This window comes from Pseudopipra pipra, chromosome W (assembly GCF_036250125.1).
Source record: "Pseudopipra pipra isolate bDixPip1 chromosome W, bDixPip1.hap1, whole genome shotgun sequence".
Taxonomy (NCBI): Eukaryota; Metazoa; Chordata; class Aves; order Passeriformes; family Pipridae; genus Pseudopipra; species Pseudopipra pipra.
The window spans coordinates 5,396,391-5,413,678 of record NC_087580.1 but is presented as its reverse complement, the minus strand read 5'-3'; the positions used below and the strand labels follow the sequence as shown (position 1 = coordinate 5,413,678).

At 53.6% G+C, this 17,288-nt stretch overlaps 2 protein-coding genes and 1 pseudogene across 2 annotated transcripts in view; all 3 read right to left on the bottom strand.

The window, feature by feature from the left end:
• The window catches only part of LOC135404811 (zinc finger protein 493-like), a 152,662-nt pseudogene that overhangs the window by 38,454 nt on the left and 96,920 nt on the right, over positions 1-17,288 (bottom strand).
• LOC135404426 (class I histocompatibility antigen, F10 alpha chain-like) overlaps positions 1-17,288 on the bottom strand; it is a 92,658-nt gene that overhangs the window by 4,688 nt on the left and 70,682 nt on the right. The window lies entirely within an intron of this gene.
• On the bottom strand, positions 10,854-16,905 carry LOC135406244 (class II histocompatibility antigen, B-L beta chain-like). The gene is given in 6 exon segments (XM_064640679.1): positions 10,854-11,008; positions 11,303-11,423; positions 11,426-11,607; positions 15,768-15,842; positions 15,980-16,144; positions 16,656-16,905. Coding segments are annotated over 6 exon segments (783 nt in total). The 5' UTR covers positions 16,741-16,905.

Genomic DNA, 17,288 nt, shown 5'->3' with positions numbered 1-17,288 from the left:
CAGAAGCTTCCAGCATGATCCCAGTTGCTCACAGCCACTTCCAGTCATCCCCAGTGCACTCCCAGTTGCTCCCAGGATGATCCCAATCACCTCCTGCATGATCCCACTCACTCTTGATATGATCCCAGTATGACCTCAGTCACCCTCAGTGTGGTCTCAGATGCTCCCATCATGGGCCAAGCTGCTCCCACTGTGATCCCATTATGATCCCAGTTGTCCCCAGCATGGTCCCAGTTGCTCCCAGTTGCCCCTAGCACAGATCCTGTCACTCCAAGTATGATCCCGGTCTTCCCTCCTGACAGTCCCACTCAATCCCAGTTGCTTCTCTTGTAGATCCAGTCACTCACAGTTCCTTCCAGTTGCCCCCAGCCTGGTCCTAATTCCCCTTCATGTAGTCCCAGTCACTCCCAGTATGGTCCCAGTTACCCCCACCATGGTTGCAGACACTCCCAGTATATCCCAGTAGAGCCCTCAGCATGCTCATAGTCCTTCCCAGTCACTCCCAGATGCCCCAGTAACATTCCAGTTTGCACTAGTATGATCCCAGTGACTCCAAGGCACTCCCACTATATCCTAGGTGGCCTCCAGTTGCTCCCAGTAGCCCTCAGTGTGGTCCCAGTTGCTCCCAGTATGATCCCTGTTGCCCCAGTTCTGGTCCTGGAGGGTCCCAGTGTGCTCAGATCCTGCTCCCGCGGGGGGTCCTGCTGGGTCCCGGTCCTGGTCCCGGTGTATCCTGGTGTCCCAGTCCATCCCAGTCCATCCCAGTCTATCCCAGTGCATCCCAGTCCATCCCAGTCCATCCCAGTCCCTTCCCAGCAGCCGCCGCCGTTTCCCGGGTCCTGCCCCCCCGCCCCCCCAAGATGCTGACGGGGGTCGGGGCTCCGTCTTTGCCTTCGTCTCCCTGGGCCTGCCTGGAATGAAGGGGCCGCTGGGACACTGCGGGACCTCCTGAAACCAAAGGAACCCTGGGAGAATTTGGATACTCCTGCAATCAAGGCACAATTGGGACACTGCAGGGCCCTATGGAAAAAAAGGAACCTTGTGACACTGCGGAATTCATGGAATCCAGGGGCCTTTGTGACAGGGGGACCTCATGGAACCAAAGGAAGCCTGAGGTGTTTCAGAAGGTCATGGAATCAAGGGGCCACTGGGACACTGCAGGGTCTTTGGGAATTAAAGGAACACTGGGACACTGGGGCAGGACATCCCCCCTGCAATGGCCCCAAGACAATGCCCCATTTGCAAAGGGGTCAGTGCTGAGCTGAGAGGGGGCCAGGACAAGGCAGGAGATGTTGGACCCCAGACTGGTTTGACCCCAAATGAAGCCCCTGATGGTGAGGGAAGCCCTGGAGTCCAAGGACTGTCAGTCCCTGGGTTTCTACCAGAAAGGGCCAGTCCCCTTTCCCAGGGGCAGGTTCTTCCAACAGAACCCTTCTTGGGGGGTGTGTGGAGATTCCTGCCTTGGCTGGGGACCCCCCCAAGGTCACTGCTGGAGGTTGAGAGCAGAGATCTCCCCACGAGCGCTGCTCTGGGGGAGTGTCAGAGACTGGAACAGTTAATGATTTATGCATTCTGAGAGACTTCTGCAGGCTTTTGACTTTCTGATGGGCAACTGGGCCCATCCCCCTCCTCCAGGGCAGAAGATGTCAAGCCCCGAAAAGGCAGGAAGAGCCGAGTTTACCACGCCCTCCACACGAACTCCGCCCCAAAAAGGGGGACACCACCCTATGAAAACAACTCCCCGCCTTGGGGAGGTGCAAAGGATATGGATATTGACTGGTGACTTTAGGGGGTTGGGGGGTGATTTTTCCTTCTTTTCCCCCCACCGCCTGCGGATCCAGACCATTGCTTTTACATGGCTGGATCCAGTGGGCGGTGACTATATACGTTTTTACCACTCTCATCTTTTCTTTTTCCTTGCTCTCCCTTACTCCTACCCTGTCTTTCTCTCCCCTATGCATTTTTCTCCTCCCCCAAAAGGGTTGCCTTGTTATCAGACAGCCCCCAAAATGCTGGCATACCTGTTGATACGTAATTGTTAAAATAAACCTTGTCAATATGTTTTCAGACACCGATTATTTAGTGTCATTTCACTTTAATCCACCCCAAGGGAATTATTGATAAAACCTGAGTTACCCCCCCGCCTTTTTCCTGGGACGGGTCGTAACAGTCACTGCTGTCCCTGTGATGTCACTGCTGTGACTGTGATGTCACCAATGTCCTTGTGATGTCACTACTGTCCCTGTGATGTCACCAATGTCCCTGTGATGTCACTACTGTCCCTGTGATGTCACCACTGTCTCTGTGATGTCACTGATATCTCTGTGATGTCACTGATATCTTTGTGATGTCACCGTTGTCTTTGTGATGTCACCGCTGTCCCTGTGATGTCACTGCTGTTTTTGTGATGTCACTGCTGTTATTGTGATGTCACTGCTGTCCCTGTGATGTCACCAATGTCCCTGTGATGTCACTGCTGTCTCTGTGATGTCACTATTGTCCCTGTTATGTCACTGCTGTCGCTGTGATATCACTACTGTGTCTGTGATGTCACTGATGTCTCTGTGACGTCACCGCTGTCTTTGTGATGTCACTGCTGTCTTTGTGACATCACCTCTGTCTCTGTGATGTCACTGCTGTTTTTGTGATGTCACTGCTGTTATTGTGATGTCACTGCTGTCTCTGTGATGTCACTCCTGCCCCTGTGATGTCACTGCTGTCTTTGTGATGTCAACAGTGTCTCTGTGATGTCATTGATGTCCCTGTGATGTCACTGCTGTCCCTGTAATGTCACTGCTGTCTCTGTGATGTCACCATTGTCTTTGTGATGTCATCGCTGTCCCTGTGATGTCACTGTTGTCTCTGTGATGTCTCCACTGTCTCTGATGTCACTGCTGTCTCTGTGATGTCACTGATTTCCCTGTGATGTCACCGCTGTCTCTGTGATGTCACTGCTTTTACTGTGATGTCACTGCTGTCCCTGTCATGTCACCGATGTCTCTGTGATGTCATTGATGTCCCTGTGATGTCACTGCTCTCTTTGTGATTTCACCGCTTTCTCTGTGATGTCACCAATTTCCCTGTGATGTCACTGCTGTCTCTGTTATGTCATTACTATCTCTGTGATGTCACCGCTGTAGCTGTGATGTCACTACTGACCCTGTGATGTCACCGCTGTCCCTGTGACATCACCGTTGTCTTTGTGATGTCGCTGATGTCTCTGTGATGTCATGGATGTCTTTGTGATGTCATTGCTGTGCCTGTGATGTCACTGCTATGACTGTGATGTCACCACTGTCCCTGTGATGTCACCAATGCCTCTGTGATGTCACTGCTGTCCCAGTGATGTCACCAATGTCTCTGTGATGTCACTGCTGTTTCTGTGATGTCACCACTGCCTCTGTGATTTCACTGCTGTCCGCTGGATGTCACCGATGTACCTGTGTTGTCACTGCTGTCCCTGTGATGTCACCGAGGTCCCTTTGATGTCACCACTGTCCCTGTGATGTCACTGCTGTTATTGTGATGTCACCGCTGTCCCTGTGATGTCACTGCTGTCTCTGTGATGTCACTGCTGTCCCTGTGATGTCACAGCTCTGCTTGTGATGTCACCACTTTCTCTGTGATGTCACTGCTGTCCCTGTGATGTCACCAATGTCCCTCTGATGTCACCACTGTCCCTGTGATGTCACTGCTCTGCCTGTGCTGTCAGCGATGTCTCTTCAACCAGACTGCAACCACCACTTTTCAGTCAGACCGTGACCACCACTGTCAACCAGACTGCAGATCACCACTCTCGACCCAACTGCAACCGCCACTCCTGACCAGACTGCACCACCACTCTCACCAACAGGTATTTTTTCCCCTCTCCCTTTACTTTGGGCCCAGGGGGCCCAACAAACACCACTCTGTTCATGCTCCAGGGTTCTGGGTTATACATTAGGGTTTTGTGAGTTAAAACCAACTGTTTGTCTGTATAATTGTACTTATTGTGTTATTTTATTAAATTGTTATTCTGACTTATAATCTCTCCTTTGGGTTGAGTTCATTTCCCCTGCTGGTTTACCTTTAAACCAGCACAATCAGACTGCTGAAATTACCGGGGTATTACTCTGCTCCCCATTGCTGGCAAAATCCTGGCAAGAATACTCTTGAACAGATTAATACCCACTATAGCAGAAGGAATTCTCCCTGAAAGCCAATGTGGTTTCAGAGCCAACAGGAGCCCCACAGACATGGGATTTGTTCTCAGACAACTGCAAGAGAAGTGCAGGGAACAGAACAAAGGTCTCTAAGGAACCTTTGTTGACCTCACCAAGGCTTTCGATACTGTGAGCAGGAAAGGTCTGTGGCAGATTTTGGAACGTTTAGGTTGTCCCCCCAAGTTCCTTAAAATGATCATCTCACTCCATGAGGATCAGCACGGCCAAGTCAGTTACGGCAATGCACTTTCAGAGCCCTTTCTAATAACCAGTGGTGTGAAACAAGGCTGCGTTCTTGCACCAACCCTATTCACAATCTTTTTCAGCAGGATGCTCCAAAGGGCCACGACAGACCTCGATGATCAGGACGGGATCTACATCCGATACCGTACTGATGGAAGCCCTTTCAACCTAAGGCGACTGAAGGCCCACACCAAGACCTTAAACCATCTTGTCCGGGAGCTGCTTTATGCTGATGATGCCGCCCTCGTCGCTCACACAGAAGCAGCTCTGCAGCGTTTAACATCCTGCTTTGCTGAGGCTGCTGAGCTCTTTGGGCTGGAAGTCAGCTTAAAGAAGACTGAAGTTCTCCATCAACCTGCACCTCAGGAAGTCTTCCATCATCCCCACATCACCATTGGCCAATCAGAGCTCAAATCAGTCCAGCAGTTTAATTACCTAGGAAGCCTCATCTCCTCGGATGGTGAGATTGACGGAGAGATGGACAACAGGTTAGCAAAGGCATAGAGAGCTTTTGGAAAACTCCATAAAAGAGTTTGGCAAAATAAACACTTGAAGAAAAGCACAAAGATCAGTGTTTACAGAGCCATTGTGCTGTCTACTCTTTTATATGGATCCGAATCATGGGTCATCTACAGCCACCACCTGCGACTCCTGGAACGCTTCCATCAACGCTGCCTCCGAACAATCCTAAACATCCACTGGTCAAATGATGTGACCAATCCATCTGTTCTAGAACAGGCAGCAGTCACAAGCATTGAGGCCATGTTGCTGAGAACACAGCTGTGCTGGGCAGGGCACGTCTCCAGGATGAAGGACCAACCACCCCCTCCCTAAGATCGTGCTCTGTGGTGAACTTGCCACCGGCTGCCACAAGAGAGGAGCCCCGAAGAGGAGATACAAGGACTGCCTGAAAGAACATCTCAGCCTTGGCCACATTGATCTTCATCACTGGTCTACTCTGGCCTCCAACCGGGAGGTCTGGAGACACCCCATCTCTAACGCTGCTGCTTCCTTTGAGAACGCAGCAGGATCACCATCGAGGAGAAAAGACAACGCAGAAAGAACCGTGTCCTGTCGATCCCATCCAAGGAGTCTTTCTGCTCTGCCTTTTGCAACTGGACATGTCTATCTCGTATTGGCCTCTTTAGCCACCAGTGTGCTTGTAGCAAATGTGGGCAGAGCCCTTCCCAGATCATCGTTCACGCAGCCCAGCCATGATTTTGGATATTAATTTGGGAGTCTGGACTCATTGGTTTATTTGTTTCTGGAACTGGTATTTGGTTTATTTGGTTTTGGAAACAGGTATTTGGTTTCTTTTGTATTATGGGTACTTCAGGTTGCAAAGAAAAGAATCTTGAAGAAATCCTTTCTGCTATTTTGGATATTAACTTGTGATTTCTGGACTTATAAGTTGATTTGGTTTGGAAACTGGTATTTGGTTTATTTTGTATCCTTGAACCATTGGAAACAAATTGGGACCCCTTTGGAGGGACAAAGCTGTTGATGCTCCAGGGGTTTCAGGACCCTGAGGATTCCAGTGCCCACTGAAAGTGTTATTCAGGGAGATCCTCTCAGTCCCTGGATGCGGGGAGTTCCAAGCAAGATCCCTGGGATTTTATTAAGGCATTAAAAGGTTTATAAAAGGTATATAAAGGTATATAAAAGGTATATAAAGCTATATAAAAGGTGTACGTAACGAACATAGAAATGGAGCTCTATAGTATAATATGATTGACTTATAAAAAGTTGTGATAGAACTGTAAAAGAAGAGGTGTGATGCCTCAGAGCTTTTTGGGCTGCCCAGGGAGGTGGTGGAGTCACCGTCCCTGGAGGTGTTGAAGCAAAGACTGGTCATGGCACTGAGTGCGGTGGTCTGCTTGACGTGCTGGGGATGGGGCGTAGGCTGGACGCCGGTTGATCTCACAAGTCTCTGCCAAGCTCAGGGACTTTGGGCTTCTGTGCCAGCCCAGCCTTTGGGGACAGCGTGCTGGTGGCTCTGAGGCTCCGTCCTTGCCTTGCCTTGCCCATCTCCTGGCTGCCAGGCAAGGGCCTTGTGACATCACAGCCTCTGTGGAACAGCGCGGTGGCTGAAAACTGTCAGTGCTGCGTCCCCGTGCCCAGAGCCTGGGCAGAAGTCGGCTGGCAGGGACGGGCAGAGACTGTGCAGAGGTGTCAGCTCGTCCCGCAGCAGCACGATGCCCAGTCAGGGCATCTCCTGGCTCCTCAGGCTCTCGGTGCTCCTGCTCTTGCCTGGCCCACTCGAGCCTTGCAGCCGTGCCACAGGTGCCATTGCTGAGAATCGGGGTTTTCCTTGGATGGCCCCTTGCCAGAAAAGGCAGGAGAGGCTGGAGAGAGGGGAAGGAGGGGGGTCAGGCCGCTGGGATGGTGCCGGCGGGCCGTGAGCCCGAAGGCAGCAAGGCCTTGGGCCCACACGGTGTCAGGGGAGGACTGAGAGCCCCCAGGGAGGAGGAAAGCTGGGCAGGCCCCAAGGCTGCTGGGCCTCTTCCTTGCCAGCCCTTTGGCCAAGGCCCCGAGGCAGAGGTGGGGCTCAGCCCCTGCACAGCAATGGGGCACAGGCTGAGCCCCAGGGACACCAGAGCCAGGCGGCCTGAGCTCTTCTTCCTGCAGCGTCTGCCTGGGGCAGCCCAGCCAGGCCTGAGTCTCTGCAGGAGAGGCCAAGCCCAGCCAGAGAGGGCTCAGCCCTCTGAGGCTGCACTCACTGCAAAGGGAACAAAACATTGGCCCAGAGGACATCCTGCCCCCAAATGGAGAACTGCAAAGGTCAAGAATAAAAAAGTCACCCCCCTCCATTCTTCAAGAAATGTTTAGAACTCTTTCCTAAAAGCATCCAGGACTCAGGTCACCCAATTTTCTCTCTGAGAAGGGTTTTTCCATGGTTCCCCTCAATTCCCAGGTTCGAGCGGGTCCCAGCACACTTTGGGATGTGTTGGATGCTGTGTTGGGGTGCAGATGTCCCCCCAAAGCTCCCCCAGAACAGGGTGACACAAGGGGGGGGCACAAAGGGGTCCCCATTCCTGATCCATCCTGGAGGCACCACACTGGGGGTAACTGGGATCAGAGTGGGAGCAGCTGGGCCCCTGCTGGGCTCATACTGGGACCATACTGGGAGTGACTGCAATACTACTGGGAGTATGTGAGAGGCACTGCAACCATACTGGGATGACTGGGATCAAACTGGATTTGTACTGCAAGTGTCTGCAAGTTCCTGGGACCATACTGGGACACATACTGGACACATACTGAGATCATCCTGGGAGCAACTGGGACCATGCAGGGGCAAATGGCCTCATCCAGGCAGTGACTGAAAGTGCCTAGGACCATACTGGACTCAGACTGGGAGTCCCTGAGAGGGAAAGGAACATCGTGGGGGGGACTGGGAACAACTGGGACCATGCTGGGGGCAACTGGTATCCTCTTGGGAGTGACTGGAAGTGACTGGGCCAGCAGCCGCTGCTGGCGGGGCCCGGCAGGCCTTGGCTGGGGGGAGCCGGGCGGCCTCTGCGCGTCCCGCGCTGGGGAGGGGACAGGAGAGGCAGCACAGTCAGGGCAGGGCTGCCTTGAGTCAATCCTCTGCTGCTTTATAATCTCCTCCAAATTCTTTGGATTTCTTTGGGGGAACTTTGTTCAGCTCAGCTCTGTGCTGCTCAATGAGAGCACTTTCCTTGACTGGGCAGGAATTCTCACCCTCCCCATTGCTCTGAGCCTGAACCCTGGACAGCTGTGAGGTCCCAAAGGGCTCCCTGTGCCCCAGGGCAGACTCAGGAGAGCTGCTCTGCCCACAAGTGACCTACTGGTCAGCACACAGGTTCCCTGTGCTATTTGCACCTCTCTCTTGCTGGATGATCCACTTCAAAGATGCCTGGAAAAAAAGTGGGGTTTTGTGAAGACTCCGCTTGCCAAATCAATTCCTCCCAACTCTTCCCTCTTTACCTGTGCAGCTGAGCAGAGGGCGATGCAGAGGAGTGCTCAGGTTCTGCTGCCTGGAGCTGTCCCTGCCAGCAGCTGCTTCCCTGTGCCCAGGGCTGGGCCCTGGCAGTGCATCCAGAGCCCATCCCAGCCCTGGGTGCTCAGCTCTGCCCTGCAGAGCCCTCCCAGCACAGGGCACTCTGGTGCCAGGGGCACCTCTGGCTGGGCAGGCTCTGATGGCAACAGCAGAGCAACCCTGAGGAGGCTGGAAAAGCACCACTGCTGCTGCCTGTGAGGCCCAGGGGGCTGATTTCTGACACTCCCTGCACCATTGCCCTCAAAGAAGAAGAGCTTTGGATTTTCCATGCTTCCTCCTGAATGGAGACATGAATTGATCTTTCCCATTGCCCATCCCTGGGAACCCGAAGCAGAACACTGGAAGTACAGGATCCTTCCCTTTCAGGATGCCCCTGCCTTGCTGCATTTCCTGAAAATTCCTCTTAGAAACCCCCAGCAGTCAGTTGGAGCTGTGATCAATCCTGACATGTGCTGCACCGTCTCGACAGCAGAAGGGCCCTGCCCTGCCTTCCCCTGTCAATTGGGGTTTGCTCCTTGCCCACAGCCCTTCTCCCCCAGCCCTGGAGCAGCTCCCCGGGCCGGCTGAGAGCTGCCCCTGGCAGGCAGCAGAGTACCTGCCCAGCAGTGCCCTGGGCTGCAGGACCCTGCTCTGCCCCACAGCCCTGGGCACCCCTGGCTGCACCCCCGGCTTCACAGCTCTGCCAAAGTGCCCCCCAACAGCCCCCTCCTCACCCATCCCATCAGCTGGGGCTGGGTCAGCTTTAGGAGATGCCTCCAGGAGCTGCCCCTGCACTGCCCTGCAGCCACAGACTGCCCGTGTGCAGCCCTGTCAAGATTCCTCCTGCAGGGAGCTCTCAGTCACCCTCCCAACCTTGAGCCCCTTGAAGCTCTGTCTGTGCCCTGCTGGTGTCCCTGAGCTGCCCTGGCAGTGCCCTCAGCCCTGCTGGGCTGTGCAGAGGAGCTGCTCCTGGCCAGAGCTGTCTCTCTGCAGCGCTGCCCGCTTGCCAGGAGCTCCCTGTGTGCCAGGAGCCCGGCCCAGCTCAGCAGCACAGACACAGCCCCAGGCACTGAATGACCCTCGGGGGTTGGGGATGAGTCCCTGAACATCAGACAGAGAGCAAGTTAAAGAAACCTCTGAAGAATTCCAAGTCAGATCCAAGTCCACAGTTTCTCCTGGTGTTAATGGGTCCCACTGAGGGCCAGCACTCAGAAATTGTTCCCTGCTTCCAGTTAGAGCCGAAAACTGGAGGCAGTGATGACAGGTGGGGACAAACAAAGTCCCAGGGTCTGTGATGCTGAATAAATCTGGATTTGTTTTGTTCTTGCAAAGGGCCAAGGCCTGACCCCCAGCCCTGGGAAGGGAGATCCTGTGCCTGCCTCATTCCTCAGGGCTCTTGCTGGGGCTCTGGGATGTGGGGATGGGCAATGGCAAGGGCAGGAGCATGGGGCAGCACCTCTGTCTCAGTTGAGTGAGACTGAAGTGTTTTGCTAAGGAGGATGAGTTATGAGGAAAACCAAACTCCTCGCTCTAAGCAACTGTAAATCTGAAATTAAGAGATTCCAATTGAGGCAGTATGGAGAAAGGAAAAATAACAGCTCTTTCTTAAAGGATATCTGTGTATTGGCAGAACAACAAAAAGGGGAAAAAGTGGAAAAGGAGAAAAAGGGCTCTTCCCACAAAACTCCCGCTGTCTGTGGCTGGCTGTGGCCGGGAATTCCCCCTTTTGGCTGATGAACACACGCCACTGCCAACACGGGAGCGGAGGAGGGAAAGGGCGACCTCCTCCCCAAAAGGTTCCTCTGGAGGGGGGTCAAACCTCTCCTGTGAAGTCCGAGCAGGTCTGGGCTGGGGGCAGAACAGGGCACAGGAAACGAAGGCAAACGGGAACCAGCAAACAGCCAGATGAGCAGGCCGAGAACAAAAGGACCTCGGAGCCTCTCCAACACACCCCTTGCCTGAGTTAAGGCCAAAGTGAAGGGCCTTGCCCTTTGCCCAGGAGAAAGCAAAAAACTCCACCCCCCCAGAGCCTTCTGAGAGCTCCCAACCTGCAGTGTGGGCTGGGCCAGTTCTTTTGTGGGTGTGAGTCACCCAAGGCAAAGCCCCCTCCCCCACTGAACATCTTTCTTTTCCCGTGGGGCAGGGGAAAGAAAAATTCCTACTTGGTTTTTTAGAAGAAGTAAAGCTATGACAGGGATCCCCTCCCCCCTGCCCTCACTGCCCCCCAGTAACAGGGACTGGGCATAACTGGGAAGCTTTCCTGGGAACACTGGGAGCAGCCGGTTGGGGTCAGAATAAAAGCAGGTCTTGGGGGGACACACGACCCCCCAAACTCATCGTGGGGATGGACTGAGGGGTCCCGGCTGGGCCCGAGGCCTCGGGGAGGGGCTGCGGCCGCCGGCGGCTCAGGACACGACCTTGGGGGGACACGACCCCCGAGAACCCCCCTTTACCTTCTCCCGCAGGTAGAAGCCGAGCCCCAGCGCCAGGAAGACCAAGCCCAAGACGAAGCCCCCGACCCCCACCAGGATCTTGCTGCGGACGGTGTCCGGTGGCATCTCTGGGGGGAACTGGGGGGGTCAGCAACCCCAAAACCTCCCACACACCACGTGGGACCCCACAGAGCCCGTCCTAGTCTCCCAGCCCACCCAGCACTCCCTGAAACCTTTTCCCAGTCCCTTCCCAGCCCCTCCGTGATCCAAGCTAGCCCATCCCAGCTCCTTTAGGACCCTCCAACTCCCCTCCCATCAGCCCCAGGACCCACCAAACTCCCTCCCAGTTGCCCCCAGTTGTCCCCTTTCTCCCCTGGCCCCCCTGCCAGTGTACCCCCGGTGCTGGGGGGGCCGGGCCGTACCCCAGTGCCGGCTGAGGGGGTGCTCCAGGCTGACGTGCTCCACCTGGCAGCTGTAGGTGACCCCGCGCCGGGGGGGGATTTCCAGCAGCACCAGCACCTGGTAGGTCCAGTCCCCGTTGGGGCCACCACGTCGGTGGCCACCACGTGCTCCGGCAGCTCCTGCCCATCCTGGAACCACCTCACCTGCACCGGCGCAGGGTAGAAATCCATCACGGAGCAGAGCAGGCGGCCGGGGCCGGGCTGGGAGCTCGACGGCACCAGCGAGATGGACACGCTGGGGGGCACTGGGAGGGACGGGGGAGACACTGGGCTGAGCTGGGGGGCACTGGGAGGGAGGGAAGAGGGCTTGTAGGACATTGGTAGGGATTGGGATAGCACTGGGAGGGACTGGGATGGCAGTGGGAGGGACTGGGAATAGACTGGGGGAGAAGGGCATGGGCTGGGGGGCACTGGGGAGAGAGTCGGGAGATGTGGGAGTGAAGTGAGAACAACTGGGAAGGGACTGAGAGAGTCTGGGAGTGGAGTGAGAGGGTCTGGGAAGGACTGGGTGTCAGAGACTGAAACGGTTAATGATTTATGCATTCTGGGAGACTTCTACAGGCTTTCGACTTTCTGGTGGGCAACTGGGCCCATCCCCCCCCCTCCTTCAGTGCAGAAGATGTCAAGACCCGAAAAGGCGGGAAGAGCTGAGTTTGCCACGCCCTCCTCGTGGACTCCGCGCCAAAAAAGGGGGACGCCAACCTATGGGGACGGCTCCCCGCCCTGGGGGAGGTGCTAAGTATTTGGATTTTGACTGGTGACTTTGGAGGTTTGGCGGGGTTTTTGCTTTTCCTTCTCCCCCCACCACCTGCGGATCAAGACATCGCTGGATCCAGTGGGCGGTGATTATCTCATCTTCTTTCTTTTCTTGCTCTCCCTTACTCTCACCCTGTCTTTCTCTCCCCTATGCATTTTTCTCCTCTCTAGAAAGGTTACAGCACCCAAAAATGTTATCTTACCTACTGATTCAAAATTGTTAAAATAAATCTTATCCATATATGTTTTCATACACCGATTATTTAGTGTTGTTTCGCTGTAATCCACCCCAAGGGAATTTTTGATGGAACCTGAGTTACCCCCCTCTCCCCTTTTCCTGGGGCGGGTCGTAACATTTTTGGCGTAGTCGGCAGGATCCTTTGGATATAGTGGAGTAATCGGTGTAGTCTAAAACTGGTACCGAGGGCGAGTCAAATAGTGACTGTCCCCTCGCAGTAAAATTATAGTAAGAATTTTTCTCCTCTCGGTGTGGCCTGGACCTGTTGAAAGGTTCTCTGGTACCTGGACCTGTTGAAAGGTTTTCCAGGAGAGAGTCAAACCAGCCCTCAGAGGGTTAAGGGGGAGAAAGACATTAACCTAAGCTGGGTTAATGACTGAGTCCAAAGGGATGACACCCCAGGGTGAGTTAGGTGGGGATTATTCCCTCCTGATAGCTATCCTTGGTTTACAACTGTTTTTCGTGGGTGCTGTCTTAGGCGTGTTCCTTAGAGCAGTGCAAAGGCAAAAATCAGCTATTCAGAAATCTGTAAGTGAAGTGATAAAATCTTTCCAAGAGTCAATGAGAACTTTGCAGGACCAGCTAGAAAAAGAGGCTATTCAAAAATCTACCGGTGAGGTGATAAGGTCTCTTCAAGAGACAATGAAGGCATTACAGGAAACAATCAAGTAGACTCACTGACACGGTTAGCTAAGATAACAATAGAGGGAGAGGGACAAAATTGGGAACGTCTGTTAGAATGGTTACATGTAAAAAGAGACCACTCAGGAAACAGAGATCTGTTTAAAGAAGCAATCAGTAGAGGGTGGCCAGTTACCAGGGAGCTGTGCAACACAGTGATCTCTGCCTGTAGTCTATGCCGCACCAGGTTGAAAGATCATGATCCACTGAAAGATCCACCCCTACACCTGAGGGATAATAAGGGATTGTGGGATACCTGGCAGGTAGACTACATCGGTCCTTTCAGAATTTCTTATGGAAAACAATACATCCTGGTTGGGGTAGAGATAATATCAGGACTAACCCTGGCTGAAGCTGTGCGACGAGCCACGGGAGAGAATACTGTGAAAACTCTAAAGCTATGGTTCAGTTATCTACCCAAACCAAAGTCTATCCAATCAGACAATGGGAGCCATTTCACTGCCGGGGTGGTACAAGAGTGGGCCCGAGAAGAGGGAATTCAATGGACCTTCCACACTCCATATTATCCACAAGCAAATGGTATTGTGGAACGTACCAATGGGCTCCTAAAGCGAGCCATAAAACCTCATAACCCTGAATGGGCCTCCAGAGTTTCTGATGCAGTAACCAAAATCAATAGCCGATGGGGAATAAACGGTTGCCCTCGAATTACAGCATTCTGCCCCGAACCCCCCACTATTGTACTGAGGGAAAACAAAAGTAAAGATCCTGTAAAACCACTCCATTATCCAGGCCAACCCGTATTAGTAAATCTACCCTCTGTAAGACAAGTGCCACTCACTCTGAAAACCCCGGTTAACCCTCATACATGGGTAGCCACAGATGCTCACGAGAAGGACCATCGAATAAACACACGATGGATTCTTCCTTCTTTTTAACAATTGGTCCGCAATGGGCCAGATTTGTTCTTTTTGCAGAAACCTACCAGCAGAAGAGATCACATCACATGATACCGATAAAGCCTTCTACTGCTGTTATCATTAGTTCTCATTAACCTATGACAACATGAAGTGACAACAGAACTGAAGAGTTATACTAGTTTTTATTTTTTTACCACATTGTTGTTTGCATGTGTTTTATCTTAAAAATGTCATGATCCTAATAGTTTTGAACCTACCACAAACATTGTGTTTGTGTTCCCCTACTCCCAAAATTACTTGTATTAAGGATTGTTAACTTGTTTGTGTAGTTTTCCTGAGATGTATTGTTAGTTTAATTATTGCCAAGTTTATTTTGTCTTTTTAAATATCTAAACTCAACCAAATATAACCTGGGAGTTAGTACAAGTATTCATGCATATTTGAAATCGTACAAATATGTATTATATACATTAGCCTTCTGCCTTGAGAGGCATTGAATTTCATATTTGGTTAAATTTAACAAATAGAACTAAATTTAGGCCCAAAGAGAACATAAGAAAGCCTTTTACCAGCTCCCAAGTAACTCAATGTTTTTGAAGTATAATTTCAAGTATGTATATATGTTTGTAACCTTATTAATGTTAAGAAATTTGATTGTAGCCTATTACTCACCCTGATTACTCACGGGGTGGAGAGAGAGTAGCTAATACAAATTAGCTTACTATTTTATTATAAAGTTGTTTTTTTGAGAGAGGAGAATTGCAGTGCATTGGGGCTATCTCTTCCTTTCCTTTACTCTTCTGTCTTCCTGTTCACTATACGAGAAGCACCGCCCACAAAGAAGATTCACAGAGAAGAAAAAAATCATTGAATGCATAAATCACGGGGTGGTGTCAGAGACTGAAACGGTTAATGATTTATGCATTCTGGGAGACTTCTACAGGCTTTCGACTTTCTGGTGGGCAACTGGGCCCATCCCCCCCCCTCCTTCAGTGCAGAAGATGTCAAGACCCGAAAAGGCGGGAAGAGCTGAGTTTGCCACGCCCTCCTCGTGGACTCCGCGCCAAAAAAGGGGGACGCCAACCTATGGGGACGGCTCCCCGCCCTGGGGGAGGTGCTAAGTATTTGGATTTTGACTGGTGACTTTGGAGGTTTGGCGGGGTTTTTGCTTTTCCTTCTCCCCCCACCACCTGCGGATCAAGACATCGCTGGATCCAGTGGGCGGTGATTATCTCATCTTCTTTCTTTTCTTGCTCTCCCTTACTCTCACCCTGTCTTTCTCTCCCCTATGCATTTTTCTCCTCTCTAGAAAGGTTACAGCACCCAAAAATGTTATCTTACCTACTGATTCAAAATTGTTAAAATAAATCTTATCCATATATGTTTTCATACACCGATTATTTAGTGTTGTTTCGCTGTAATCCACCCCAAGGGAATTTTTGATGGAACCTGAGTTACCCCCCTCTCCCCTTTTCCTGGGGCGGGTCGTAACACTGGGAATGACTGGTGTGGACTGGGAAGGAAGCGATCGGGACTGGGAGGCTGAGTCGTGGTGAGAGAACTCTTTGTTTTGGGTCTGCCTGGCAACTGGAGCGTCATCAGAGAGACGCGCTGGGATTGGCTGAGGGGCGGGAGCTCAGTGGCCCCAGGGGGGTGGAGACGCGTGGGGGCACTGGGAGAGACTGGGATGGACTGGGAGGAACTCACAGTTGGCAAAATGCGACTGGATGGGCACAGGGAAGGCTGAGGGGCCGGGGGTGATTCGCAGGGAGGGTTTAAGGGGCTCCAGGGTCATTCCCGGTGCAGAGGCCGAGGGGACCCGCTCTGCCCCACGCTCACCTCTCCTCTCAACGCTGAACGGGGGTGAAACACTTGTAGTTGTGCAGGCAGTACCTGTCCACCCCAGCCCGTATGTACTCCATCCATTCTTGGTTCCGGTTCCCGTCAGGTCATGTCATGTCATGGCTGGGCTTCGCGAACGAAGATTTGGGAAGGCTCTATCCACATTTGATACAGGCCCGCTGGTGACTTATGAGGCCAATACGTGACAGACAGACATATCCGATTGCATCCGGTTCCCGTAACTGGCCAGCATCTCCCCATACGGGGTGTCCCCCACAAAGACCCTCACATCGCTGTCGAAGTGCATGAACTGCTCCCGGTTGTAGACGAACCTCTGCACGAACCTCACCCGCTCGGTGCCGTTGATGAAGTGACACTCACACTTTGCCATGTGCTGGAACACCCCTGTGTGTGCAGGACACGGGTCAGGGGGTGCCCCGTCCCCCCCATCATCCCCCAGCCCCCCACAGCAGGGTGGGAGCTCAGGGGGCCACCCCGGACCCCCCTTTCCAACCCCCCTCTGCCCCACGGACGCCCCAGCACCGGCGCTTTGCTGGGAGGGAACCCCCCAAACAGCCCCCGGGGATGGACAGGGGGGTTGGGAACCCCCCACTGCTGATCTGATCCCCCCCAGAGCCTCAGGGAACCGCTCCAGGGCTCAAGGGACACCCAGGGACCGCCAGGGCACCCCTCTGCCTGCTCTCCCACACCCCCTTGTCCCCGTCTCCCAACCCTTTCCCAATGTCCCCACAATCCCCAGACCCCCCAACCTCACTTTGGGGCTCCCACCACCGTCCCACTCACTCCGGGCCTTCCAACCTCCCTCCCACTCACTTTTGGGGCTCCCACCCCCTCTTTTCTCCCCTCTTTCCCCCCCTTTCACACCCGACCCCCCTGCCCGCCCCCCCCCGCTCACCCGACAGCTCCTCGCCCGCAGCCGGGGGGGCTCCCAGCATCACCAGCACCGCCAGCACGGCCCCAGCTCCCCGCACACGCTCCATGCCCAGCGCCGGACAGCTGCTGACAGCCCCAAACCAGCCGGGCGGTGCCGTTTTGGGGGGTTTGGGGCGCGCTGGGCTTGGCTGAGGGCGCAGTTGGGGCCCTTTTTTCGAGGCGTCTTCCCGGCGACTGATGAGTCATCAGCGCGGCGCGCTGGGATTGGGCGCGGGCGGCGTAGGCGCTTTGGGATTGGCTGAAGGCCGTTGGGGGCCCCCGCGACAGCCCCGGGGCTGGGGGGTTCGGGGGGTCCGTGGGCTGCGGGGGAGGGGGGAGCTCAGGGCCCACCAAAAATGCCCAGCCAGGGCTCCCAAAGCTCAGGGCAACCCAAAACCGGCTACCCAGGGCTCCCACAGATCAGGGTAATCTCAAACGGAGGATAAAGTTGTCCCGGAGCTCAGAGTTGCCCCAAACAAGAGGGAGATGGGGGGCTGAGGATGCCCAATCCCCCTTTTTTCCGGCATTTTTGGTTGTACTGGGTCTTAGTTCAACAAGATTACAACTTAGAAATTAAGAGACTTCAGGTGGAAGTGTGGAAAAGAAACAGCTTTTT